Source organism: Camelina sativa, chromosome 19 (assembly GCF_030686135.1).
Source record: "Camelina sativa cultivar CO46 ecotype springtype chromosome 19, ASM3068613v1".
NCBI classification, from domain to species: Eukaryota; Viridiplantae; Streptophyta; class Magnoliopsida; order Brassicales; family Brassicaceae; genus Camelina; species Camelina sativa.
Window position 1 is genome coordinate 22,578,477 of NC_141898.1, and position 26,496 is coordinate 22,604,972.

At 34.6% G+C, this 26,496-nt stretch overlaps 2 protein-coding genes and 1 pseudogene across 9 annotated transcripts; 2 read left to right on the forward strand and 1 right to left on the reverse strand.

The window, feature by feature from the left end:
- The first annotated feature begins 10,079 nt into the window (after positions 1-10,079).
- LOC104768125 (F-box only protein 8 pseudogene) lies at positions 10,080-16,314 on the forward strand (annotated as a pseudogene). Its single transcript, XR_015590820.1, has 2 exons — positions 10,080-11,054; positions 15,749-16,314. The product of XR_015590820.1 is annotated as an F-box only protein 8 pseudogene (transcript).
- Positions 16,315-17,485: 1,171 nt separating this feature from the next.
- On the forward strand, positions 17,486-22,280 carry LOC104766987 (putative aquaporin PIP2-8). Of its 7 annotated transcripts, none has more exons than XM_087502694.1 (7): positions 17,731-17,831; positions 17,949-18,664; positions 19,405-19,526; positions 20,707-21,060; positions 21,150-21,445; positions 21,708-21,848; positions 21,950-22,280. In XM_087502694.1, exons 4-7 carry the CDS (start codon positions 20,781-20,783, stop codon positions 22,067-22,069), a joined length of 837 nt encoding a protein of 278 aa, XP_087358820.1. In that variant the 5' UTR covers positions 17,731-17,831; positions 17,949-18,664; positions 19,405-19,526; positions 20,707-20,780; the 3' UTR covers positions 22,070-22,280. The 7 variants fall into 7 exon arrangements, with proteins under 7 accessions (XP_019096207.1, XP_087358819.1, XP_087358822.1 ...); XM_087502695.1 differs by having other exon boundaries at positions 19,435-19,526; XM_087502697.1 differs by having other exon boundaries at positions 19,489-19,526.
- Positions 22,281-22,844: 564 nt separating this feature from the next.
- On the reverse strand, positions 22,845-25,339 carry LOC104766988 (pre-mRNA-splicing factor SYF2). The gene is made up of 6 exons (XM_087502332.1): positions 25,172-25,339; positions 24,431-24,572; positions 23,975-24,174; positions 23,638-23,878; positions 23,386-23,522; positions 22,845-23,294 (listed from the first exon to the last, which is right to left on the reverse strand). The coding sequence occupies exons 2-6, from the start codon at positions 24,552-24,554 to the stop codon at positions 23,067-23,069; spliced, it is 930 nt and encodes a 309-aa protein (XP_087358458.1). The 5' UTR covers positions 24,555-24,572; positions 25,172-25,339; the 3' UTR covers positions 22,845-23,066.
- Between the last annotated feature and the right edge of the window lie 1,157 nt (positions 25,340-26,496).

Consider the following 26,496-nt stretch of genomic DNA (forward strand, 5'->3'; position numbering starts at 1 on the left):
TCTTTTTCATGCCTTGAAAGAATTAGCTGACAGTGTCGGTCGGCGCAATAATTTGTGCAGGCAAGGGATAGAAGAAGAGGGTTCTAAGGATGACGAGGATAACCAAGAACTTGCAGGGAGGAAGAAGAGTTGTTTTGAGGTGAGGCTTAAATGGCAAATCATTAACTTCAACTATCCGGAAAAAAAATCCAGGGTTGTTTTATAAATTTAATCTTCCATTTGTCCACGTTGCTTTCAGAATCAGACAGATGTCGGGACCGAAAAGATTGGCTTGAAGAATTGATCTTCAAATTTGTTCGTGTTGAACAAGGCTCAAGGATCTTCTATCTTGGAGGAGTTGATATATCATGGTTTTTGTGGTTTTTAACTATGATATAAGGAGTCTTTTGATATGTTTTTAGGTTCTTTGTGAGTCGTTACAGGTTTTATAAAATTCTGGCATAGACGGAGCAAAATAGAGCAATTTGGAATGTTTTGGAGCAAATTGGCTAAGGAAGAGAATTGAGAGCCGATCAAGGTTGTGAGTGTTGACCGACACCACCTAGGTGTCAATCAACACCGAGACATAGGCAAAAATTAAAGCCGTCAGAAATATTATTGACAAGTATCCCGCCACTTGCAACCATTCCTTGTATGTGGATATTGTGAAGGAAGCATTTGCTTTGTACTATGATGATCAATAGGAAGAAATATTATGTCTAAGGAAGAAATGAAACGAGAGATTACAAATGAATTGTTTGAGAGTGGTATAGGTAAAGGGGGATGAAACTTTGCTCTTGTGATCTTACTAATTAGTCTAAGCAAATGAAAGCCAATTGTATAACATGAAATCTATGCTCTTATATATCAAACGACCCTATTGATATTGATGTTCATCATATATGCCAACTGACCAAAAAAATTGCAAAATAAGAATCAGTTGAGATGAAGTAAATTAAAAGTATAAATAATTCAATTATATCAAAATGAAGTAAGTTTCAAGTTTCCAAGTACATGATGCTCTCAATTAGATCCATGAACTCCATGTCCATGTCCAAATATCTTTGAGGGTTACTGAACCAATAATCTGGTATTCCTTTGATCTCAACCTTTTTCAAATCATTGTTTTGCAGATCATAGTAGAGAAAATAAAAAGGAGAAATCAACTTATTTGGTATCAAGATGACCTTGCCTTTTATAGTTGTACCTTTTGCTATCAGTAAATTATCAGTGAGTAAATGCATCTGAGAGGGCTGCAAAACCAAACTCTTCCACGACCATTCCTTATATTTGGCATCTTCAACGATCCACAAATCTCCAGCCAAGCGTGGTACTTACATCGTATTGAACTCTTCAGACCTGACGTCGAAACTCACAAGCATATAAGTATGTGAATCAGTCCAAGCCAAATAATATATAAGAGCATCATGTGTCATCGGGCGGGTCCTCATAGTCTTATTATATAAGTTGGGTTTTGAAAGTTAGTCACTAACAAGATTTTGACATGTGTCAAATTATCAATCTCAGATTTTGACATTTATAAAAGTTAATATTTAATAAGAGAAATTTGATAACAACAAAAATAAAATATTTTGTTATAAAAATATTAATAATGTAAAAAAGATAATTATCCAAAACTATAGAATTTATAAATAAATACAAAAAAATATAATAATTATAAGGATATATATATATTTCATAAAATTCGAAATTCTAATATTATTTAATTGTTTTTAATTTTAAGTTATTAATTCTACAAAAATTATAGAAAAAGGGATTAATGAAAATATACAGTTAATTATTAATTCAAAATTTTGTAAATACTCACTTCTATAGAAACACAGATTGTCTCATATATAAATAATTTATTCAAAAACACTGTTTCAACTTTTTTTAATTAGGAAAAATTTTTTAATGGAAAGGTAAATTTTTCTTATTTTTTTAAACCAAAATTTTCTCCTACTTTCTCCTTTTTCAGTTGGGAATAGGTAAGATTAATATGTTGACCCAAAAAAAAGATTAATATATGCGTCTTATTTTCCTAATACTGTATTTGAAAATTTATTGTAGTGTTTTTAAATTATTTTATTTAATTTATATTTTCATCTTTGTATTATTTAGGATTCATATACTACCATGCTTATAATTTTCTATTTTTTCTTTAATTATGCTAAATTAATTTTCTTCAAATTTCTTAACCTTGATTGGTTGGTCATAAACCCCTCTTTTTTTATGCAAACATAATTGTTATCATTACTCATTCAATCCCAAAGGGAGATAACAAGTAGAAGCTCATCAACCTAATAGATGGATAAAATAGGCTAATCAAACACAAGTGTACAACAAACATAGATAGATAGATTGGAAAAACATAAATCATTGTTGATAGATCCATAGGAGCTCAAAGACTATGACACCCTGGTTTGCGGAAAGGTTTAAAATAATTGGTTTGGCCACATATGTCACCAAAATGCACTTATTTTTTCGGTCAAAGGTCCCGAGAGAACTTCATGATGGGTGACCTTTCTGTAAGTGATTGTCGGAACTGTGCGAGTGAGGACAAAACACAGGAAAATATCATTTGTTGATTTGTAAAGTCGGTAAACAAGTTTTCAAGGCCTCCCAGACGTAACAAACCGGCCATCAAATATGGGTGGGTCCACAGGCCGGGAATATATATAGGGCCTACTTAGGAAGGTGGGTCCATGGACTGAGAGTGGACATGGGCTCACTAAGCAAGGTGGCGGTTAAGACGTTACAGAGATAGAGGCTATATCATGGTGTGTCAAAGACACTTCCACGAATACATTGGGAAATTTAACATTAATTACTATCAAAATATTTTGTGACGTTAGAAAAAGGTTTTTTACTTTCATTGGTTGTCGGAGCAAGCCATTTTGAGATAGCAAAAAGACGTGAACATTTTATTTCCACACAGGAGGAGGGCAGAGCCGTGGTTCTCTCAATGGTGGAGAAGGTTGGACACAAGTTTAACTCCCCAAGAGAGGAAAGTGGAGGAGGTTGGACGCAAAGTTATCTCCCCAAGGGAGGAAGGCGGAGCCAAGGTTCTCTCCATGGTGGAGGAGGTTTGACTCAAGGTTCTCTCCATAAGGGATGACGACGGAACCGAGGTTTTCTCCATGGCGGTCATACATTATTGTGATGATACATCATTGATTATTATATTATATGTAATATATAAATACATTAAGCCAACTATTTTACTTTTACTTCACGAATACATTGGGAAATTTAGCATTAGTTACTATCAAAAGATTTTGTGATGTTAGAAAAATGTTTTTATTTTCATTGGTTGTCAGAGCAAGCCATTTTGAGATAGCAAAAAAACGTGAACATGTTCTCTCCACATAGGAGGAGGGCAGAGCCGAGGTTCTCTCTATGGTGGACAAGGTTGGACACAAGGTTATCTTCCAAGGGAAGAATGTGGATGAGCCTGGACACAAGGTTCTCTCCATGATGGAGGAGGTTGGATGCAAGGTTCTCTCCATAAGAGATGAGGGCGGAGCCGAGGTTTTCTCCATGGTGGTCATACATTATTGTGATGATACATCACTGATTAATATATTGTGTATTATATTTTTTATTCAAAATATTTTTTGAGCCAACAATTTTAGTAATTAAAATACTATGCATAAGTGAAAGTAAAATAGTTGGCTTAATGTGTTCATAGAGACATTTTCTAGGTGGTGATAGAGAATATATTTGTAACATAGAATATATTTAGGTGTAAAAAAATACACTTTTAATAGTAACATACATAAAAGATTTGTAAATGGATATAAATCAGTGTATTATAACAAAAAAAATTATAAATAACATACAACAAATTTTAATATACTTTTATTAAATTTAATTTAATTTATAAAACTTTAAACCCGCAAATCGAGCGCGTTCTCATCTAGTTATGAATATAAAACTAAAGATGTCGTATTGCCAGCGGAACTCAAGTCCATACCCATTTTTGATTGATTAATGAAATTTTTATTGAAAATAAACTTTAAGAAACCAGATATAAGAAAAATAAAATCATGAATATAAAACTAAGGACGTCGTATTGCCAGCGAATACTTAGGTTCACCCCTAGGGGTGAACCGCTTCATTCATCCTTTTCTCTCTCAACCAATCAGAATGTTCTATCTAATATTTTATTAAAAAACAAATCAAAATTAAATTAAAAAGCAAAATTAATTAAGGAAAAAAATTCTGTATACTTTTATTTAAAGAAAGTTAAATAATATGTTGTTTTACAATTAAATGAGGTCATATATCGGTTTGAGTTTATAAATGAGAATTATGGTTTAGATTTTATAATTAAAAAAAAATTATATGTCGGTTTGGGTTTACAAATAAGGTGGTTAGGGTTTAGATTTTACAATTAGAACAATATTATATGTTGGTTTGGGTTTACAAATGAGATGGTTAGGGTTTAGATTTTACAATTAGAACGAAATTATATGTCGTTTTGGGTTTACAAATGAGATGGTTAGGGTTTAGATTTAACAATTAGAACGAATGTATATGTCGGTTTGGGTTTACAAATGAGATAGTTTGGGTTTACAAATGAGATGGTTAGGGTTTAGATTTTACAATTACAACGAAATTATATATCGGATTGGGTTTACAAAAGAGCGGTTTAAGTTTCTAATTTTAAATTAAAGTTGTACAGATTTTATTTCCTTATTTTATAAGGGAGTGAATGAAGAGGTTCACCCCTAGGGGTGAACCCAAGTATTATTCGGAAAAGAAAAGAGTATAAAAGGAAGAATCTCTTCATTCACCCCCTTATAAAATAAGGAAATAAATATGTACATATTTACTATAAAATTAAAAACTTAAACCGCTCTTTTATAAACCCAAACCGATATATAATTTTGTTGTAGTTGTAAAATCTATACCCTAACTATCTCATTTGTAAACCCAAACCATCTCATTTGTAAATCCAAACCGACATATACTTTCGTTCTAATTGTTAAATCTAAACCCTAACCATCTCATTTGTAAACCCAAACCGATATATATTTTCGTTCTAATTGTAAAATCTAAATCCTAACCATCTCATTTGTAAACCCAAACCGACATATAATTTTGTTCTAATTGTAAAATCTAAATCCTAACCACCTCATTTGTATATCCAAACAGACATATAATTTCGTTTTAATTATAAAATCTAAACTCTAATTCTCATTTATAAACCCAAACCGATATATAACTTCGTTTAATTGTAAAATCTAAACCAAGACAATATTTAACTTTCTTTAAATAAAAGTATACAAAATTTGTTTCCTTAATTAGTATTACTTTTTAATTTAATTTTGATTTATTTTTTAAATAAAGTATTCGATAGAACATTCTGATTGGTTGAGAGGGAAGGGGGTGAATACAAAGGTTCACCCCTAGGGGTGAACCTAAGTATTTTTATAAAAGGAAGGAAATAATACTATTAAATAATATTTAATAGTATACAGAATTTGTTAAATAAAAAGTATACAGAATTTGTTTCCTTAATGAGTTTTGCTTTCTAATTTAATTTTGATTTATTTTTTAAGTAAAATATTATAAAGAACATTTTGATTGGTTGAGAGAGAAGGGGGTGAATACAAAGGTTCACCCCTAGGGGTAAACCTAAGTATTTTTCATGATATGATCCTCCCAAGGATTCGGCACCTTCGAGTTGGTTGATAGAGACACCTTGATTCTAAAGACGACGAAGCCTCAAGAATAAGGATGGTGGAATGAATGGTCGCACAAGAGTTGCGGAAAGACTCTTGATATACCGGTTTGATCTTTCAGCCTCACACCAAAAAGATCGGATCTCTCAGCCTCACACCAAGGAGATCGGGGTTTTGACTATCGGAATCACACCAAGTAGTCGGTTTTGATTGTTGGAATCACACCAAGCAATCGGTTTTGTTCACAAAGAACAGAAGAGAATCACTCTCAAAAAGAAAAGGTTTTGATAAAAAGTTGGATGATTATTTCAATGATCTTACATGAGTCTATATAGGATAAGAAAACTTGGTAACAAAGCCAAGTATTAACTAGTCTTAAAACTTAAAAAAACAATTAAGATAGATGGTTGAATGAAGATCCAATTCTTGTGCATGTATCCCTTCCTCCAAAGTGACTTTAGGTGCATGTATCTCAATTTTCGTCACTCTTCTTTGACCATAAAGTGATTATTTTGGGCTTTCTTGGACTTGAATTAGGTTCAAAGTGGGCTGGACTTGATAGGTTTCATCCCCAATAGATTTTTCAATGCTCTCTTTGACCATAAGCTCTTGAATAAGCCCATTTAGTGCATCCTTTAGCTTCTTAGCTTTTGCTCTAGTCATTGGTCCTTCAGGTACAAGCAATGGTTCCTCAGGTACAAGCAATGGTTCCTCAGCTACAAGCTCCTCTGGTTCAAGCTCAGCTACACTTTCCTCGTGTTCAAGCTCAGCTACAAGCTCATCCTCCTTAGCTCCATCCATGATCACATCATTTCAACAATACTTGGGCTCACCCCTAGGGGAGAACCTCTTCATTCACCCCCTTATAAAATAAGGAAATAAAATCTGTATACATTATTATAAAATTAAAAACTTAAATTGTTCTTTAATAAACCCAAACGACATATAATTTCGTTCTACTTGTAAAATCTAAACACTAACCATCTCATTTGTGAACCCAAACCGACATATAATTTTGTTCTACTTGTAAAATCTAAACCCCTAACATCTCATTTGTGAACCCAAACCAATATATAATTTCGTTCTACTTGTAAAATCTAAATTCTAACCATCTCATTTGTAAACTCAAACCGACATATAATTTTGTTCTAATTGTAAAATCTAAACCCTAACCATCTCATTTGTAAACCCAAACCGACATATAATTTCGTTTTAATTATAAAATCTAAACTCTAACAATCTCATTTGTAAACCTAAACCGAAATAATTTCGTTTTAATTGTAAAATCTAAACCCTAATTCTCATTTATAAACTCAAACCGATATATAATTTTGTTTGATTGTAAAATCTAAACCAACTCAATATTTAAATAAAAGTATACATAATTTGTTTGCTTAATTTGTTTTGCTTTTTAATTTAATTTCAATTTATTTTTAAATAAAATATTAGATAGAACATTCTGATTGGTTGAGAGAGGAAGGGGTGAATACAAAGGTTCACCTCTAAGGGTGAACCAAGTATCTATACTAATAAAAAGTAGAAGCTATAAGCTCCTAAGGCTGTCCACCTAGGATTTTAAACATCCAATCTGAATTCGACATGTCACTAATTAACATTTTTAAGATTACCAGAATTTTCTATATTAAGATATTTTTTAAACGACCAATTAGGATTTGACATGATATTCATTAACATTTTTAAAATTTTCAGAATTTTTTAGAAAAAGGAAAATTTGAAATTTATGTAAATAAAATAACTATGTACAATATCCCACATCGGCTAGAAATTTTTTAGACAATGGTTCAGAACCATTATAAATAATATTAATATGCTTCCAACAACGAATGAGCAGGAAAGCTTGATTTATCAGGCGTCCAAGTTTAAAAGTTTTATTCGGTTTGATCCGGTTTTTTATCTGATCAAATTAAAGCTTTAAAAAGTTTCAAAATTATTATAATATTTTAAAATTTTAAAAGTTAAAATATTATAAATATTGAAACTTCTAAAAGTCTTAGCTTTTAAAGGTTTCAAAATTTTCTAATTTTTAAATTTTAAAAATTTCTTCACATGTAAAAGGTTTTTTAAAAATTATAATTTATAAATTTTAAAAGTTTAAAATATTATAAATATTGAAACTTGAAAATTTTAAAAGGTTCAAATATTAAAAATATTTAAACTTCATAGAATGTTTTAAAACATTACAATTACTTAACCTCCATAGAAATTTTAAGACATTATATCTATACTAATAAAAAGTTGAAACTATAAACTCCTAAAGGTGTCCATATAGAATTTAAAAAAAAATCAATAAGAATTAGATATTTCACTAATAACATTTTTAGAAATATAGTAGTAATCTATATATTAAGATTTTTTTAGAAAAAAAAAGTAAAATCTATAGAAATAAAATAAATATTTACTACATCCCACATCGGCTAGATAATTTTAGACAATAGCTGAGAACCATTATAAATAAAACTAATATATTTTTAACTATAAATTTATCAGGTTTGCTTTATCTATGCTTATTTATCAGGTTTCTAAATTTAGAAGTTTTATTTGATTTATTTTAGCAAATTAAAATATATAAAGGTTTAAATAATTAATATAGAATATTTAGAAATATTATAAATACCTCCATAAAAATGTTAAAAAATTATAACTATTTAAACTCTATAAAAAGTTAAAGTGTCATTAATATTTAACTAAAAAAAATGTTACAAATATTCAAACTACATCTAAAGTTTGAAATATTTTTAAAAAATAATCTCTATTAAAATTTTAAAAGTTTAAGAATTACAAAATATTATACATCAACTTTTTAATATCTTGAAAATATCTTACTTATCTCCGTTTGTGCTTTATATATATATTATGAGCTGTAAAACATGTTTTGTGTATGACTTTACAGATGATTTGATACTTTCGCAGTAATTTTAATTTCAAATCTAAAAAATAAGGATTGACGTCGTAAGACCTTGATTTGATGTTATTTGAGTTTAAAGAAGAAGAATTGACGAAAAGCATAAATATTGTTTTAACTATATATGTGTTCATATTACTTTCTCTGCAAGTAAAGATTTTGGTTTGAGAAGTTTCAAACCGTGTGGATCTAAAATCGAATAATATGGATGAAATTATCAATAATTGGGTGCATGTGTTGACTATGCTGGTTTTCATGAAATGCACAATTTTTATGAGAAAATATATGATTTTGGTCTTGGAGTTTGATGGGTTAACAAGTTGTGTGGTAGTCTTAAAAAAGGTTTTTCAGTGGAAGAATGTGAAGAAGTTGACGAGGAAGAACAAGAAGAAGAGTATAATGAAGAACCAGACGGTAAAAGTAATGATGACAATTACCATAAAATTTGATAGTGAAAATGACAAGAAAGAATATAAAGAATAAGAAAACATTGAATAAAAAACACAAAAACATAGGTGATAGCGATCAATTAAATATGAAAAACGAGATAAATTCATGATTATAAAATTGTTCCGTTTTCTGGTGGTCAAAGAAATGGTTTAGGATATGTGAGGTCACCAGTTTGATCCGTTTCGCCTGGACGTCGAGTTAAATTCATGATTTTAAAACACAACTGATTTTTATATTTTTTAAAATTGTGTATCTGAAATTTAATTTTTTCTCAATAATAATTTAAAGTTTTCTATAAAATAATATTTTATTACCGACATCAATCATATATAATTTTTATTAAATTATATCAAATAAACCCACACGTAGCATGGGTACAAAACCTAGTGTTTCTAAAAGGAATAGTTGTATAACCAGCGAACATTAAAATCCTAAAGCGAAATTTGTATCTCGGTGGCCGTCTCTCAATTTTTTTTCTGTTCCCCCGATTAGAAGAGGACAACTAACTATGGTGCGTTTGTCTCTTCGTGTTGCAGCATCTGCCATACTACAGAATAGAGAGAGAATAAAGTTGAGAAGAAGAAGAGGTAGAGGAAGAGCGACGCAACGAACACAAAATAGGGTTGCACCACAGATTCCTAAAGAAGAAGAAGAAGCAATGCATAATTCAAAAACTTGGGACGCATGACAACTCCCTCTGGATCTCCTGATCGATAACCTGCCTTACGGTTAGGAATCATGATTTACTGGGTGATATTGCATGCTCTATTGGCTGCTTTCGTCCACTTTTAAAAAGAGGGTAGAGAGAAAGAGAAAGAGAGTTGCACTTATTAAAAAAATGCAGTAGATGTCGAAGAATTTTTTTTTCAAAGTTTCACCTTTGAAGGTGGGATTTTGTAAGACATATTTTTTAACTAAAAATGTCAAAAAAATCTTCTAGAATGTCATTCAGTAACTTTTTATTAAAAAGATTGTGATTTATTGAATAACAGTAGATGTAAGATTTATAAATTATTGATTGAATAACAATAGATTCTAAATGATTTTTATAAATTTCACATTCAATAACATAAGATTTCAGATCAATTAGATAATAGGGAATTTCAGAATACTCCAAAATCTCCTAAAATATCAAATTCAATACACCCCCTAAATCCTAAATCGAGATTTGTATCCCGGTGGCCGTCTCTCAATTTTTTTTTCTGTTCTCCCGATTAGAAGAGGACAACTAACTATGGTGCGTTTGTCTCTTCGTGTTGCAGCATCTGCCATACTACAGAATAGAGAGAGAATGAAGTTGAGAAGAAGAAGAGGTAGAGGAAGAGCGAGGCAACGAACACAAAATAGGGTTACACAGATTCATAAAGAAGAAGAAGAAACTTGGGACGCACGACACATCCCTCTGGATCTCCTGAACGAGATTCTAACGAGATTGCCTGCGAAATCTGTGCTGAAATTCAAGAGTGTCTCGAAGTTTTGGTTATCTCTCTTGTCCTCTAGAGATTTTTGCAACCGTTTCCTTATGGTCCCATCTCAACCTCGTCTTTACATGTCTTTAAAGGACCGCCGCTTCTATTCCAAGTCTCTGCTCCTATCATCAGCCATTCCAAGCCCGTTTGCTTCTACCTTAGAATTCGACCAGGATCTGACTGTCCGTAGGATGGGAGGCTTCGACCCACGCTTTCTCCATGGCTTTACTTGCTTCATGTATTATTTAAATGCGCGGATCTATAACCCTACCACCAGACAACTTTATATCATACCTGTTATAAAAGAATCTGATATCATAGCTGAGGGTCGCGACCTTCATTATGATCCTTATACCATCCAATACTGTATGGGCCACGATCCTGTAAACGATCAGTATAAACTACTTTGCACAATTTTTGTAGAGGATATGGGAAAGAAAAGGTCTGAGTATTGGATGTATGTTCTAGAAAGTGTTGGCTCGTGGAAAAGGAAAAGCGTTGCAAATGATTTTCATCCTCATGATCCTATATATAAGGAGAAATGTATATTAAGGATATAATTGTAATTAGTGTATATCAAAACCCTTTTGTACATGCCTATATATATCTTGTATCTCATTCAACTAATAATATACAAGCCTTCTATAATATGGTATCAGAGCTTTAGATCCTAGAAACCCTAAATTTTTTATTTCTGCACCGCTCTTACTCTTCTTGCGTCTCTCTCTGCAAGCTTCATCTCTTTTCCCTTCTCTCTTCGTTCTTCTCTCTCTTGTTTTCATCATGTCTTCCCAGAGTGATACCGTTGTAACCTCCGATCCATCCCTCCTTCACAACGTTAACATGGCTAACGTCACGAAGCTCACAGCCACAAATTTCATGATGTGGAACCGCCAAGTTCATGCCTTGTTGGATGGCCATGAACTTGTTGGGTACCTTGATGGTTCCACCGCTGCTCCTTCTCAGATCATCACCTCTGCTGGTGTTGATACGGTTAATACGGAGTATAGCCACTGGAAACGACAGAACAAGCTGATATTTGCTAGTCTTCTTGGTGCTATTTCTGTCGAAGTTCAACCCTTGCTGTCCAAGGCGGTCACCTCGGCACAGATCTGGAGCACTCTCTCTGACACTTATGCTAAGCCGAGTTGGGGACATATCAAACAGATTCGGGAGCAAATCAAATCGTGGAAGAAAGGTGGTCGCTCGATAGATGAATATTTTCAAGGCTTTACCACAAGGTTTGATCAACTTGCGCTGCTTGGTAAGCCTCTTGAGCATGAGGATCAAGTCGACTACATTCTCGGTGGCCTCCTAGATGACTTTAAGTCGGTGATTGATCAGATTGATGGTCGTGATACGCCGCCATCATTAACAGAGATTCACGAAAAGCTGATTAATTATGATTTGAAGTTACAAGCTCTTGCTCGCTCTGCCTCCTCCTCTGTTCCGGTCACTGCCAATGTCGTGTCGTACAAGTCTTCTGGTGGATCCAACAACAACAATCAAAATTTTCGTAACCAGAACCGTCGCTCATCTCGTGGATCATGGAATAACTCGCAAGGCTCTTCCCGTGGATCACAAGGTCGTGGGTACCAGGGACGGTATCAACTTTGTGGAGTCTATGGTCACAGTGCGCGACGATGCTCTCAGCTCCAATCCTCTGGCCGTGGCTTTTCTGGTGGTGGTTACTCGGCCTCGTCTGCACCACCGTGGCAACCTCTTGTGATAGTTGCGGCGGTGTTTTCCTCGACCCCCTGGATTTGTGACAGTGGCGCAACTCATCATCTCACCACTGATCTCTCAAATCTTGCTCTTCATCAGCCATATAATGGGGGTGAGGAGGTCACCATTGCGGATGGGTCCGGCCTTCCCATAACACACACGGGTTCAGCTTTAATCCCTACTCCCTCTCGCTCTCTTGCGCTTAAAGATGTTTTATATGTTCCAAATGTTTGCAAGAACATTATCTCTGTTTATTGGTTATGCAACAATAATCAAGTGTCTGTGAATTTCTTTCCTGCACATTTTCAGGTGAAGGATCTGAGCACGGGGGCCCTATTGCTCCAAGGCCGAACTAAGAATGAGCTGTATGAATGGCCGATGAACCGTAACACCATGTCTTTCTTCTCGGCCACACCGACACCACGCACGGACTTATCTTCTTGGCATTTTCGACTAGGGCATCCTTCTTTTTCTGTTTTAAAAACTATTGTTTCTCAATTCTCTTTACCACTTTCTCCATCTCCTCACAAAGAATTTTCTTGTTCTGATTGTTTACTCAATAAAAGTCAGAAATTGCCTTTCTCTACAAACACTATTGTCTCCTCTCATCCCCTTGAATATATTTACACCGATGTGTGGTCCTCCCCAATCTTATCTACAGAAAATCATAAATACTATCTCATCCTTGTCGATCATTTTACCAGATATTCTTGGCTCTACCCTTTGAAACAAAAGTCACAGGTTAAAGAAGTATTTATTGCTTTTAAAGCCCTAGTCGAAAATCGTTTTCAAAGTAAGATCCGTACTTTGTACTCAGATAATGGTGGGGAATTTATAGCGCTGCGATCCTTCTTGGTTTCACATGGTATCTCGCACATGACGACTCCACCTCACACACCGCAACACAATGGTATCTCTGAACGCAAGCATCGCCCTGTGTTTGAAACCGGTCTTGCCCTATGCATTTGGTGTGGCGGTCTACCTTATTAATCGGATGCCAACGGACGTACTTAATGGTGACTCTCCGTACAAGAAACTATTCACCACAACACCTAACTATCTCAAACTCCGGGTGTTTGGTTGTGTATGTTATCCATGGCTACGTCCTTACCGTCAGAACAAGCTCGAAAGTAGATCCACTGCCTGTGTGTTCCTCGGTTACTCTTTGACTCAAAGCGCGTATTTGTGTCTCGAGATGCAAACTGGTCGAATTTATGTGTCCCGTCATGTGCAGTTCGTGGAGTCGTCGTTTCCGTTTGCTCAGAAAACGTTGTCCATGACTCTGCCGGTGTGTACTCCGTCGTCATCGTCTACTGGTTCTAACTGGTCGTCGGTTCTACGTCTCACGCCGTCATCAGCTCCGCCTCCGTGCTCCCTTCACCCTGGCCGCCAAGATTCCTCTCCACCGCCAATTGCTCACTCCCCGCCGGACTCGCCGGCTTCACAGTCCTCGTTGTTTGTCTCGCCTGACATCGACCATGAAACACGAACAAAACAATTTCATGACTCTCCCTCGGTTCACCAAAGCCCAACAAATCGAAGTCCATCTCCAACGGGCCTATCCACTCAAAGCCCATCATCCTCTTCCGGCCCATCATTGCACAGTCCATCATCATCGTCTTCCTCGCACACCTCGACCTCGTTGTCAACATCCTCTCCCACACCGGATTCTTCTCCGACCTCGACTCCTTCGCCAAGCTTGTCTCCGGTTCCGGCTCCGACTCCGGCACCATCTCTCTCGCCAAGTCCTCCACCTCATAATGCTCACCCAATGAAGACCCGATCCAAAAACCAGATCACCAAGCCCAAACAACGTTTAAATCTGGTTGCGGCGGTGACTCCAGCGATACCGACAACGGTGGCGCAAGCTCTCCGAGATCCGAATTGGCGACACACCATGTCTGAAGAGATGAATGCTCAAATCCGCAATCACACTTTTGACTTGGTCCCGCCTGACCATGCCCACAATGTGATCACCTGTAAGTGGATATTCACTCTCAAATATAAACCTGATGGGTCTATTGATAGGTATAAAGCTCGATTGGTGGCGAGAGGTTTCAACCAGCAGTATGGTGTCGACTACTCCGAGACTTTCAGTCCCGTCATAAAATTGACGACAATCCGCTTGGTGCTTGAGATTGCAGTCAAACGCAATTGGGCTCTTCATCAAGTCGACATCAATAACGCTTTTCTACAGGGCACATTGCAAGAGGAGGTGTATGTAACGCAACCCCCGGGTTTCATTGATCGTGACCATCCTGATCATGTGTGTCGTTTAAATAAAGCCCTATATGGACTCAAACAGGCACCTCGTGCCTCGTATCATGAACTGCGTCAATTCCTCCTTCAGTCCGACTTCAAAACGTCACTCGCTGATGCCTCTCTGTTCATCTGTCATCGTGGCTCTTCTTACATCTATGTCCTAGAATACGTTGACGATATCATTATTGTTGGGGATCCTTCCACTGTGAACATGTTTAATGCAAATCTTGCCCACCGATTTTCACTTAAGGACCTTGGTCCTCTTCACTATTTTCTGGGTATAGAGGCGACACAATCCTCAAATGGTATTCACTTGATGCAGCGGAAGTACATCACTGACTTGCTTGCCAAGACACACATGCTTGAGGCTAAAGCGGTTTCCACTCCAATGACGCACAAGCCTCTTACTCTCCTCTCCGGTACAGCTCTTGGAGATGCTTCTCAATATCGCATGGTGGTTGGGAGTCTCCAGTACTTGGCCTTTACGAGACCAGACATTGCATTTGCGGTTAACCGCTTGTCTCAGTTTATGCATAAACCCACTGATGAACATTGGATTGCGGCTAAACGCGTCTTACGCTATCTTGCGGGAACAAGGTCATTAGGCATCTTCCTTCGACGCGATGGACCGTCCACACTTCACGCATTCTCTGATGCAGACTGGGGTCGTGACCGAGGTGATTGTATCTCAACAAATGCTTACATTGTTTACTATGGTGGCAGTCCTATTTCTTGGTCTTCAAAGAAACAAAGGAGTGTCTCTCGGTCCTCTACCGAAGCCGAGTATCGGGCCGTCGCTAACACTGCCTCTGAAATCCGGTGGATCTGCTCATTGCTCACAGAGATGGGGATTACTCTATCTCTGCCTCCGATGATCTATTGCGATAATATCGGTGCCACATACTTATGCGCAAATCCTGTTTTCCATACAAAGATGAAACATGTTGCAATGGATTATCACTTTGTGCGTGAACACATTCAGTCTGGCATGTTGCGGGTTGTTCATGTCTCTACACATGATTAGCTCGCGGATGGTCTCACAAAACCTCTTCCGGGGCCACGCTTCGTGGACTTAAACAGCAAAATAGGAATCAAGAGATTGCTTCCTTCTTGAGGGGGCGTATAAGGAGAAATGTATATTAAGGATATAATTGTAATTAGTGTATATCAAAACCCTTCTGTACATGCCTATATATATCTTGTATCTCATTCATCTAATAATATACAAGCCTTCTATAATACTATATTAGCATTATGTATGAAAGGAGCTATACATTATTGTGCGTGGACTGATACATATACATGTGTGCTTGTGAGGTTCGATGTCAGGTCAGAAGGATTTGATATGATGCAAGTACCTTGGAGGGCCGGTGAGAAGATAGAGAAGCTAACTAGAGATGAGAAGACAGTGACTCAAATAGATTATGGTGGAACAGTGGCTGTCTTTGACATTACCTATCTAAAAGAGACGGGTACCGTGGATCTATGGGTTGTTGAAGATTGGACGAAGAAAGAATGGTCGAGGAAGACTTTGGTTTTGAAGCCTTCTCAGATGCATTTAGTCATTACCAATTGTTTGATAATAAGAGGTACACATCTAAAAGGCAAGGTTATTTTGTTTCCGCGAGACTTAATTTCTCCCTTTTACATCTTGTGCTATGATCTACACACGAATAATCTGGAAAGGATTGAGATCAAAGGGATACCGGATTCCTGGTTTAGTAAGGATGAAGATATCACATATTTTGACGTGGATTTCATGCATCCGAGTGAGAGCATCAGGTACTTGGAGTCTGAGCGTAAGATTTTCAGATAATTGTTTTTAGTTATTTTCTTTTAATTTGTTTTTTTTCTACATTCTTCTATCGTATGTCTTTTACCTTCTTATAAAGATAGCAAGAGACTAAATAAAAAGTTTGGTATAACCACAGAGAACTTGAGAGGGAACATATTAATAAGTTACCTTTATTTAACACAGCCTATGTTAGTTGGGAAAAATGCCAAAAAAACCTGATATTATTTTTATTTGGACGTTTAATACCCAATTGTTTTCAGTTGAAATAAAAATACCTAGTATATTAAATTAGTGTCAAATAAATTCTTATTTTTAAAAACTTGGTTGAATCGAACAGACGACTTAACAAACGTTAATTTGGGTAACGGAATCGCTAAACCGGATTAAGCTTCAATCACACGTTTTTAAACTGATATATACAGTATGGTTACATAACTTGATGAATATGTTAAAGTAGTCTAATGGTAAAGGGTTTGTATTACTACTTTAACATATTCGTCAAGTTAAGTAAACATATTGTATATAGCTGTTTCAAAACATGTGATTGAAACTTAATCTGGTTTAGCGATTCCGTTACCCAAGTTAACGTCTGTTAAGTAGTCTGTTCGATTCGACCAAGTTTTTAAAAATAAGGATTTATTTGACACTAATTTAATATATAAGGCATTTTTGTTCCAACCGAAAACAATTGGGTATTAAACGTCCAAATAAAAATAACATCGGATTTTTTTTAGCATTTTTCCCAACTAACATATGCTGTGTTAAATAAAGGTAACTTATTAATATGTTCCCTCTAGACATACTGATCGAGATTCTGACGAGATAACAACCCTTTTCCACGAACCACCAGCTTCTACTACCAAGACCCAACGCTCTGACTTTATCTTTTGCATATCGTTGTTTGACATATTGGTGATTGTGCACAGTAGTTTGAACTGATCGTTAACAGGGTCGTGGCCCATGAAGTATAATATGTCGTAAGGATCTTCTTCAGTTAGGATATGAGAATCTCGATCAGTATGTCTAGAGGAATCTCTGCTGCGACCCAAGTTATTGAACCTTGCATAGCTCTTCCTATACTTTTCAACTTTTTATTCTCTTTGATACGAATCTGTGGTGCTACCCTATTTTCTGTTCGTTGCGTCGCTCTTCTTCTTCTCAACTTCATTCTCTCTCTCTTCTGTAGTATGGCAGATGCTGCAACACGAAGCGACAAACGCACCATAGCTAGATCGTGCTAACAGAGAGACAGAGAGAGAGAGAGAGAGAGAGTCGCCGGGACTCACCGGATATAGAGAGAGTCAGTCGCTGATATAGCAAAAAATAATAAAGGACATGTGTGCGGTGGAAGATTAAAAGAGGAGCAACGGCCAAGATGGAGCGAAGACCTTGCGACTATTAAATACCCAAAACATACATTTTATTTCTTTTTATCGAAATTGTTGTGAAAAGTTTGTTAGACTTCGTCTTCTTCCTCTGATTGTACGGTATTGTTCATCCTCTGCGAAAAACTCTTCTTCCTTTGAAGTTCTTGCAAGGTGACTTTGGGATTCCTCGTTTCATGAACGTTGAATCTCGTTCTTGTATTCGATTTGAGAATTTGATTGTTCAAGTTCTTAATTGAGAATTTGTGGTGAATTTGTTCTTTATCAAAGGTATCAGAGGTCAATCGATTCTCGGAAATATGACGATAGCAACGCGAGCTCAAACACAGAAGAATCCGGTCACAGACGTGACGGAGGAAGATCTCGAGTGTCGTGTTGGGAGGTTAGAAGAAAAAATTGAAGCACAAAATGCTAAGTTGGATCACCAGTTCGCGGAACAAAATTTGAAGCAAGAGGAACAGTTTCGGGAGTTGTATGAGTCGATTCAGATGCTAGCAAATCCAGCTCAGTTTTCCACACCGGATTCGCAGCGTTCACAACGTCTGTCACTTGCGACAACTAGCTGTGCTTCAGATCTGAAAAGAGGTATGAAATCGAGTGCCTCTCAGGCTTCTGGCAGTATTACGAGACTTGCAAGGATAGATTGTCCATGATTTGATGGTGAGGATGTGAAGTAATGGCTCTTTAAGGTGGAACAATTTTTTGTTATTGATCATACGCCGGATGATATGAAGATTACTACGGTTTCGATGCATTTGGAAGGAATAGCAGCTAAGTGGCATCAATCGTTGATAGAGGATGAGATTGAGGATGTCGCCAACTTATCTCGGTCCACTTATAAGTCGATGTTGAAGGAGAGGTTTGAGGAATTTTGGGATGACCCTATGGCAGAATTGAAGAAGCTACAAGAAACTGATGGCATCATGGCTTATAATGTTCAGTTTGAGAGCATCAAGACTCGTTTAAGGTTACCTGAATCATATTTGGTGAGTGCGTTTTTGGCATCAAATTATCTAATTTTACTAACTATACAATATATATAAATTATAAATATATATATTTGCTAAATTTTTTGTTTCTTTTGGTTTAGTTTATTCAATACATTCTATATTTATGTTATGATTATGTGGAAATCATAATAATCCCTTTGATTATTTATTTTTGATTGCCTAAAAATCATCAATTCCATAACCAAGTTTTTTATTAAGTTACTCGTATGAGATTGAATGAAATAAATGGAAGCCAAAAGATAAGAAGATGGATTTTTTCTTTCGGTTTTAATTTCTCAAACTGTTGTAGCCATTTTCTTTTTTCGTTGATTGGATTTCCTACTCTATCATTATTCTAAAATGAAACTAATCTAATTAGTAACTAAGAAGTTTCAACTTTTGTAATTCTGTAACCTAGAAAATGACTATTTTCAATATATATATATATATATATTTTTTTAAAATCTTTTAGCATATCTTTCTAATCAGATATTGATAAAAATCATCAAATTATCTAATTTCATATTAAAATGTGGTATTTTGATTCTTCAAATTTTTTTAAATTATTCATAAAGCTAAATTAATGATACTGTAATGTTTCATTTTTGATTATTTGGTTTTATAAATATCATTTCGGGATTTCGAAATAGTACACCTAATAATATCATTCCACATATATAAGAAAACTATATGTATCTTGGTTCAGTTCAATTTCGATTTGGTTCCCGTGTTTTTAGGTTATTCAATGAAATAAGTTTGTTGCATAGACCATATAACCTGCTTTAGTCTTGGGCTGAGGAGATGTACTGGTTTGATTTGAGGTGGCGGCTGGATGGCAGCACGGTGATCGGAGGTGGAGGTAATGGTTTAGGGTCCTAGTTTTTAAAAACCTAGCAAGAAAATTGTTTTTTGGGCCTTTTTTACTAAAACTAATATATGCTAGATTAACAGGTTTTTTTTTATTATAATCCAGAAGATGATGCTATATATAACAAAATTATTTGTAATAAACGTTTATATAAACGATGGGGAAGAACATAAACGAAGAAAATATATATATATATATATATAGAGAGAGAAAAGATGTACTTAAAAAAACTAATACTATATAAAAACTTACTGTAACTAGCTATAAGATTTTATGTAGTGATGGGTATGCATATTTAATCATTTAACCTATAAATAAATGAGTTTACATGTTGATCTAATCTATCAAAATTTGATGGATTCATGAGTTACTTACTTCAAATAAGTTAACGTTCAAGTAATTAAGATAATATTTTAGATTGGGTTACACTCAACATTAAAACATGTGAAAAAAATAATAGAAAACCAAATAATATAAATATGATAATCAAAAATGAAATTTAAAATTCAACTTTTATCCAAAACCAAATAGTAATATTTAACTCATTATATTTAAGAATAACTACATAAGTTTTGTTTTCAAGTATTTTTACAATTATTTTTGTGGTTTTCATTTTTTTGTGGAATGCCCTAATTAGTGGTATAAATTAGGTAAGTATACCTCTTTGTATGAGTAAAGAAAATACTAGAAGATTCCTTTTCTTATCAGTAATTTTTTTTACCCAAATTAGGTTAATAGTTTAAATATATTAATAAAAAGTATGAATATAAAAATAAATTATTTTTATTATGTATATATTATATTTTATTTTCAATAGGTTAAGAAATTTTAATTATTATCTTCTAATATATTAACAAATTTAGAACTGATACATGACTACATTTAGATTTTTATTTGACACATGACGCAATTTTTTAGTTAGCAACTTTGAAAACTAAATTTTCTAAAATAAGATATCATGGTCATTAGGTGGTTTTATTCTGTATTGCCTTACAAAGTTATTTAATATATTGAGAGTCGTTTTTGATAATGTAAAGACAGCTAGTAGGACTGTTGGAGTGGATTTCAATAAAATTGAGAAATTATAATAGTGAGGTTTTCATAACATAAGAGAATATATATTACAAATATAACCTTCTGTTATCTAATCATATCATATGTAACATGCAAGGATTCTCTCCTTTATAAAGCAACACAGAAGAGAAAGAAACATCCATATTGAAAGTGAGAGCTAAGATAAGAAAAATGTCGAAAGAAGTGAGCGAAGAAGGAAGACATGGCAAAGACTACGTGGATCCACCTCCAGCTCCGCTTCTAGATATGGCTGAGCTTAAGCTCTGGTCTTTCTACCGAGCTATCATCGCGGTGTTCATCGCCACTCTCCTCTTCCTCTACGTAACCGTAGCTACAGTCGTTGGCCACAAGAACCAAACCGGTCCTTGTAACGGCGTTGGTTTACTCGGTATTGCATGGGCCTTTGGTGGCATGATCTTCGTCCTCGTCTATTGTACCGCCGGTATCTCCGGTAAATATTTCAACAAAACTTCTCCTAAAATTTACTAAAAATATTTCAATTTCAAGATCTTTAAGATATGAAGTTTGTTTAAACTGCAGGAGGTCACATTAACCCAGCTGTGACGTTTGGTTTCTTCTTGGCTCGTAAAGTGTCGCTCCTTAGAGCAGTTGCTTACATGGTGGCTCAGTGTCTTGGAGCCATTTGTGGAGTTGGACTCGTTAAGGCCTTCATGATGACTCCATACAAACGTCACGGAGGCGGAGCTAACACTGTCGCTCATGGTTATAGCACCGGAACTGCTCTTGGAGCTGAGATTATTGGCACATTCGTCTTGGTTTACACCGTCTTCTCCGCCACTGACCCCAAAAGAAGTGCACGTGACTCCCACGTTCCGGTTAGTAAACCATCTCAACCCCGTTTTGTGTAATATCTTCTAATAAAGTTTAAATCTTTTGAATGTTATTTCATGGTTTTCGAAATGGGTTTGTGTAATTTTAATAAAGTTGAATACTTTTGAATATTTTACATAGATTTTTAAAATGGTTAGTGTAACTTTTTGAATAGTTTTCAACTTTTCAGCATGGGTTTGTGTAATTTTTATGATAATAAAAAAAAAAAAAAGTTGAAATGTTCTGAATGTTTTTTTACATTTATAGGTTTTGGCACCGTTACCGATTGGGTTTGCTGTGTTCATGGTGCATTTGGCTACTATCCCCATTACTGGAACTGGGATAAATCCAGCTAGAAGCTTTGGTGCTGCTGTTATCTACAACGATGACAAAGCTTGGGACGACCATGTAAGTATTAGTCATCTCTCATTTACAATCGATTTAATTAGTTTTTGTTGAAATAATATATAATTAATTGAACTTTTGTGTTCATGGATGTTAAATTGAAGTGGATCTTCTGGGTTGGACCGTTCGTGGGAGCATTAGCAGCAGCAGCATACCATCAATACATCTTGAGAGCTGCAGCAATCAAAGCCTTGGCTTCATTCCGCAGCAACCCAACCAATTGATGCATGCATGAGAGACTTCTTAGAAACTATCGAAATTTGTTTTGTGTGTGTTTTAATTAGTGAGAGTAATTTGTGTGTTTTACCTTTTACTTTGGTGTAATCTTTTTCTTTTAAAGATTTATTCATTTTCAATAGTTTAGTTTGGTTTAATTCATCTTTGTATCGTTGCTTATCTTATGCTTCACTTTACATTATAGTCCAAATTAAAACATTCCTTGGTGTTATTGTCTTACCGTACTTGGATTCTTCTTATCCGATGGTCGGATCACAAACCACTCACATACGAACACATGTTCCCTTAGTTAGAACTTGGAAGTAATAGACTATAGCTAAAGCCTTGGGGCGTGGAATAAGGATGGAGTTTAGCAATAAGCAATGCCACAGGTCTCTTCTTTTCAGAAAAGTGGAAACAGAGAGGATTTTGTGGTCCTTTTGATAGAGGTCAAAAATTTCGAAAAGAGCTAAAAAGCAAACAGAGATGGAGAGGGAAAAGATAAAGGACCACCACACGAAATGGTCCAAACCACAATTTTTTTCACTCTTTCACAATGTAGCCGTTATTTATGATCACTATCTCTCTCTCTCTACTATATGCCTTACTTGGTTCGGTTAGGCTGGCTGGTTAACCATAATCTAACGGTTTACCTATTTGTTTATCTCGACAATAACCGCGTCGCAGTTAATGAAAATGAAGTTCGTATCCAAAATTTAGAGTTTTTGTGTGTCCTGACTCCTGACCTTTGGCTACCGAGATTCTAGTTTTGAGAAGGAAACATAAAAGTAAAAAACAATTCTTGTTACCGTTTGTTCTCTCCCGCGAGAGAATTTACTGGTACAGAATTTTGTTTGGATTTGAGGTGCCCAAAGAAAAGATCATTCTACAATTTAGTTCTCTCAAGGATACTTTAAAGAAAAATAAGTAAACAACAGCATAGAGGTTTACTTTTCGAACCAGACATCCATTCCCTTGTTTCCAAACCATGTGAGCTCAAGTAGATTAGTCGGGTAACGCAGTTCCTCGCTCCAAGTTGTTTTTGATCTCCAACGTGTATTTCCCAAACGCACGCTCGATCTTTTTGTTGAAATGCTCGTTTCTGTCGTTGATGGAATCGATATCCTTCTCTTCCCGGAACTTTCTCCTCCTGCTAAACTCTTGTCGCTTTTGCTCTCTGTCGAAGAGCTCTTTTGCCATCTTGTCTATCTTATCTTGCGAAGTTTTTGGAGCCTGCAAAAGTTTAACAAAGGATTGAGCTTTTCTATGTCTCTTTGCTATATAAATTTGAGTCTAAAATTGACCAAAATGACAAATCACAAACCTTGCCATATTGCAAGCTTGAGGCCTCACGGTAAAACTCTGGATCAGCTGCTCTCATTCTGTTATACTCCTCTAGATCAACCTTAATGTTCTTTGTCCGTTTCTTATATGCGTTGTATAATGTCTTCTGGTTAAAGACTGAAGAAAAATATAACATTTCACACATTAGCCTCCCAATAACTGAGTAATGATCTGACGTTAAAACATTAATGATAAGAGAGCAAAGTAACAATTCAGTAAGAATGTCACGTACCATCCCAACCAGCAGGCGTAGGTTCCTTTTCCCATTTTTTGTATTTTGATTCTGCTGCTTCTTGAGTATCGAGCATATAAGCCTTTGTCAGATCTAAACCATTGGCATCGAGAAGTTTCCCAATCTTTTTCTTCCTCTCCTCCAACCATTTCTGTTTTGAGATTCCTTTCGTCTCTGTTGGTGCTTCCATTTTCTTCTTTTCACTCCCGACATCCGTCTGATTGGATTTTCTAGCTTCATTCTAAAAAAAAGTTAAAGTGAAAAATGTAAGAGTTATTACATTTATAAAATCTTTGGATTTTTAAAGAGTTACAACTGAATGTACAAAAAGACTTACCATCTTAAGTCTCAACTCAAACAACTTCTTCTTCCTCCCAGTAAGTTGGGTCACGTCAATTTCAGGTTCTTGGTTATCCTCTTCCTCCTCTTCTTCTTCAGAACTAACTTCCTCTATTCTTTTATCATCGAGCGAATCCCTCGCTTGCTCAAGAACTTTAGCATTAGGGTGACCACCCCCACCGACAGCTTCAACTAATCCTTTTGGCAAAAAAAGAAAAACAAGTCTCAGATTTAAGAACAACACGATTTTTTCATCAGACAGAACATCACATTAACAAATAACAAGTCTATATCCGTGTCAGCAAACAAACAATAAACTTCAAACAGCATCTGCTACGCAAAACAGCACACAATAAACTTCAAACAGCATCTGCTACGCATCAAAATCATAAAACATAATCACAGGAAACGAATCAACACAGCTAAACAACTAGAAGAGAGAAAGAACACAAACCTGCATTCTCCTCCTCCAATCTTGCCTTCACTTCAGCAATTTTCTTAAAGCAAAACTCGACACACTCGTGATAAGGATTCGAAGCATTTATACAATCCGGATGCACTCTTCTCGCATTAACCATATTTCCAGGTGTACAAAACTGCAAAGAAAAACCAATAGAGAAAATAGAGTTATCCAATACAGCATTGAGACTTGAGAACAAGAACCAAAGTGGTACAAGTAATAATAATACCTACATCTCAAAACTATGTAACACCTAAGGCACCAAATAACAACAGAATCCACACATCAAGCTGATGCAAGTAAGATCTTAACTGAGTTCAATTTAAAAAAAAAAAATTGTGTCATGATTGAAGCTAACTAAATAACACAGGAACCTAATGAACACAAAATTCACATAAAGAGATGATGCAAACAAGAAATTTAACTGGGTTCAATGAAAAAAAATCAGAACTTGATGCAAATTCAAATCGAGATAGAGCTAATTTGTTCAAACCCTAAAACAGGAGACGAACGATTTTAGAATCCTAACCTTATAAATCACCATTAATTTCTAAATTCCATGTAAGAAAGACACAACCTTATGGGTAACATATTGCCGCAAAACCTAAGAGTAATGGAAACATGTAAATCATATACTCAAAACCAAAACGATTGAAATCGATGGAACAGTTAAAACCCTTAACGAAATACAGAGAGAAGATACAATCTTAACTGAAATCGAATTAAGAAACCAACCTTTGAAGAAACAATCCGCAAGTATGAGAGAAGAACACCAGAAATTTTCACGGACGATAGAACTTTTTTTTTTTTTTTTTTTCTCGCTCAGTGGAGAAGAAGAAGAGATTGGGAAAAAGACAATTGTTGGAAAAAAAAAAAAAAAAATCAATAATAAAGAGATAATTTGATGAGCTATAGCTGGGCCTGTCAAATATGACTTGGGCCAATACCAATTGGAAAAATGTCAAAAAGAAAAAATATCAAATTACCAAAAGTGGCGAGAAAAACATGAATTTTACATATGGTAGGTTAAATATCTATTTTCTATTAATTTCCAAATAAAATTATGTATTTTTGTTACTTACCTAAACAATGTTCCTTTGTATTGGCTTGTTTGAGCCAATTTTATACTTATTGTTAAAAAAAATATATCTCCTATATAATAAAATGGAAATACAAAATAATAAGACTATATAATTTTAATAAGTTGTTACAAATAGGTTATAAATTAATTGGTTACAAGTTAAATAGTGTGTCTGTGGGTGCAAATTTAATTTATTTCCAAAAATCTTAAAGAGAATATTCTAAAGAATCATTTGATATCATCTAACTTACCATATTAATTTCCTTTATTAAATTATTCATCCATATTATAAAAATTTGATATCTAACTTAACATATTAATTTGTTAATTATCATTATACTTCACCTCTCATTTTTATATATGAGTCTATTTTGTGAAACAAATAAATTATCATATTATTTATTATAATTAAAAATAGTTTTATTTCTCGATATACCAAATTGTTCAATCTATAAAATATTTCAAGATTTAGTAATATTATTCTTTAAAAATAATATCTATTTGAATTAAAAAAATTTACTGAGTACCGGGTCAATTATATACACCGTGTTCTAGGTTTGACTTTTAATTATAAGTCAAAATTATGTATTATAATAACATTATGTATTATAATAATATTCAAGTCATAATGTAGAATATACATTGTTGAAATAACTTCACATACATAAATTAATACAACATATTAAAATTTTATTTTAAAATATAAAATATACAAAATTTTGTATAAAATAAAATTTAACTAGTGTTATAGCACGGATAATTATTTAGAATCATTAACAATATAAAACTTACAAAACAAATGTCTTTTTTGAAGCCATTATATTTAGCATATGATTTTATTGCATAATGTCTTATCTAAAAAAACTTTTTAAAACAATCACATAAATTATACTTTATATAAAAATTATAATATAAATAAAATGAATTTCAACTCGTGCTCTAGCACGGGTCTTAATCTAGTATATGTATTATTGTTGAA

Coding starts and splice junctions, on each gene's coding strand:
- LOC104766987 (XM_019240662.2), top strand. CDS start 20,781: ATGTCGAAAGAAGTGAGCGAAGAAGGAAGACATGGCAAAGACTACGTG. Junction 21,061..21,149: donor TTGTACCGCCGGTATCTCCG/GTAAATATTTCA, acceptor TTTAAACTGCAG/GAGGTCACATTAACCCAGCT. Junction 21,849..21,949: donor ACAAAGCTTGGGACGACCAT/GTAAGTATTAGT, acceptor GTTAAATTGAAG/TGGATCTTCTGGGTTGGACC.
- LOC104766988 (XM_087502332.1), bottom strand. CDS start 24,554: ATGGTTAATGCGAGAAGAGTGCATCCGGATTGTATAAATGCTTCGAAT. Junction 23,879..23,974: donor TTGAGTTGAGACTTAAGATG/GTAAGTCTTTTT, acceptor ACTTTTTTTTAG/AATGAAGCTAGAAAATCCAA. Junction 23,523..23,637: donor TACGCCTGCTGGTTGGGATG/GTACGTGACATT, acceptor ATTTTTCTTCAG/TCTTTAACCAGAAGACATTA.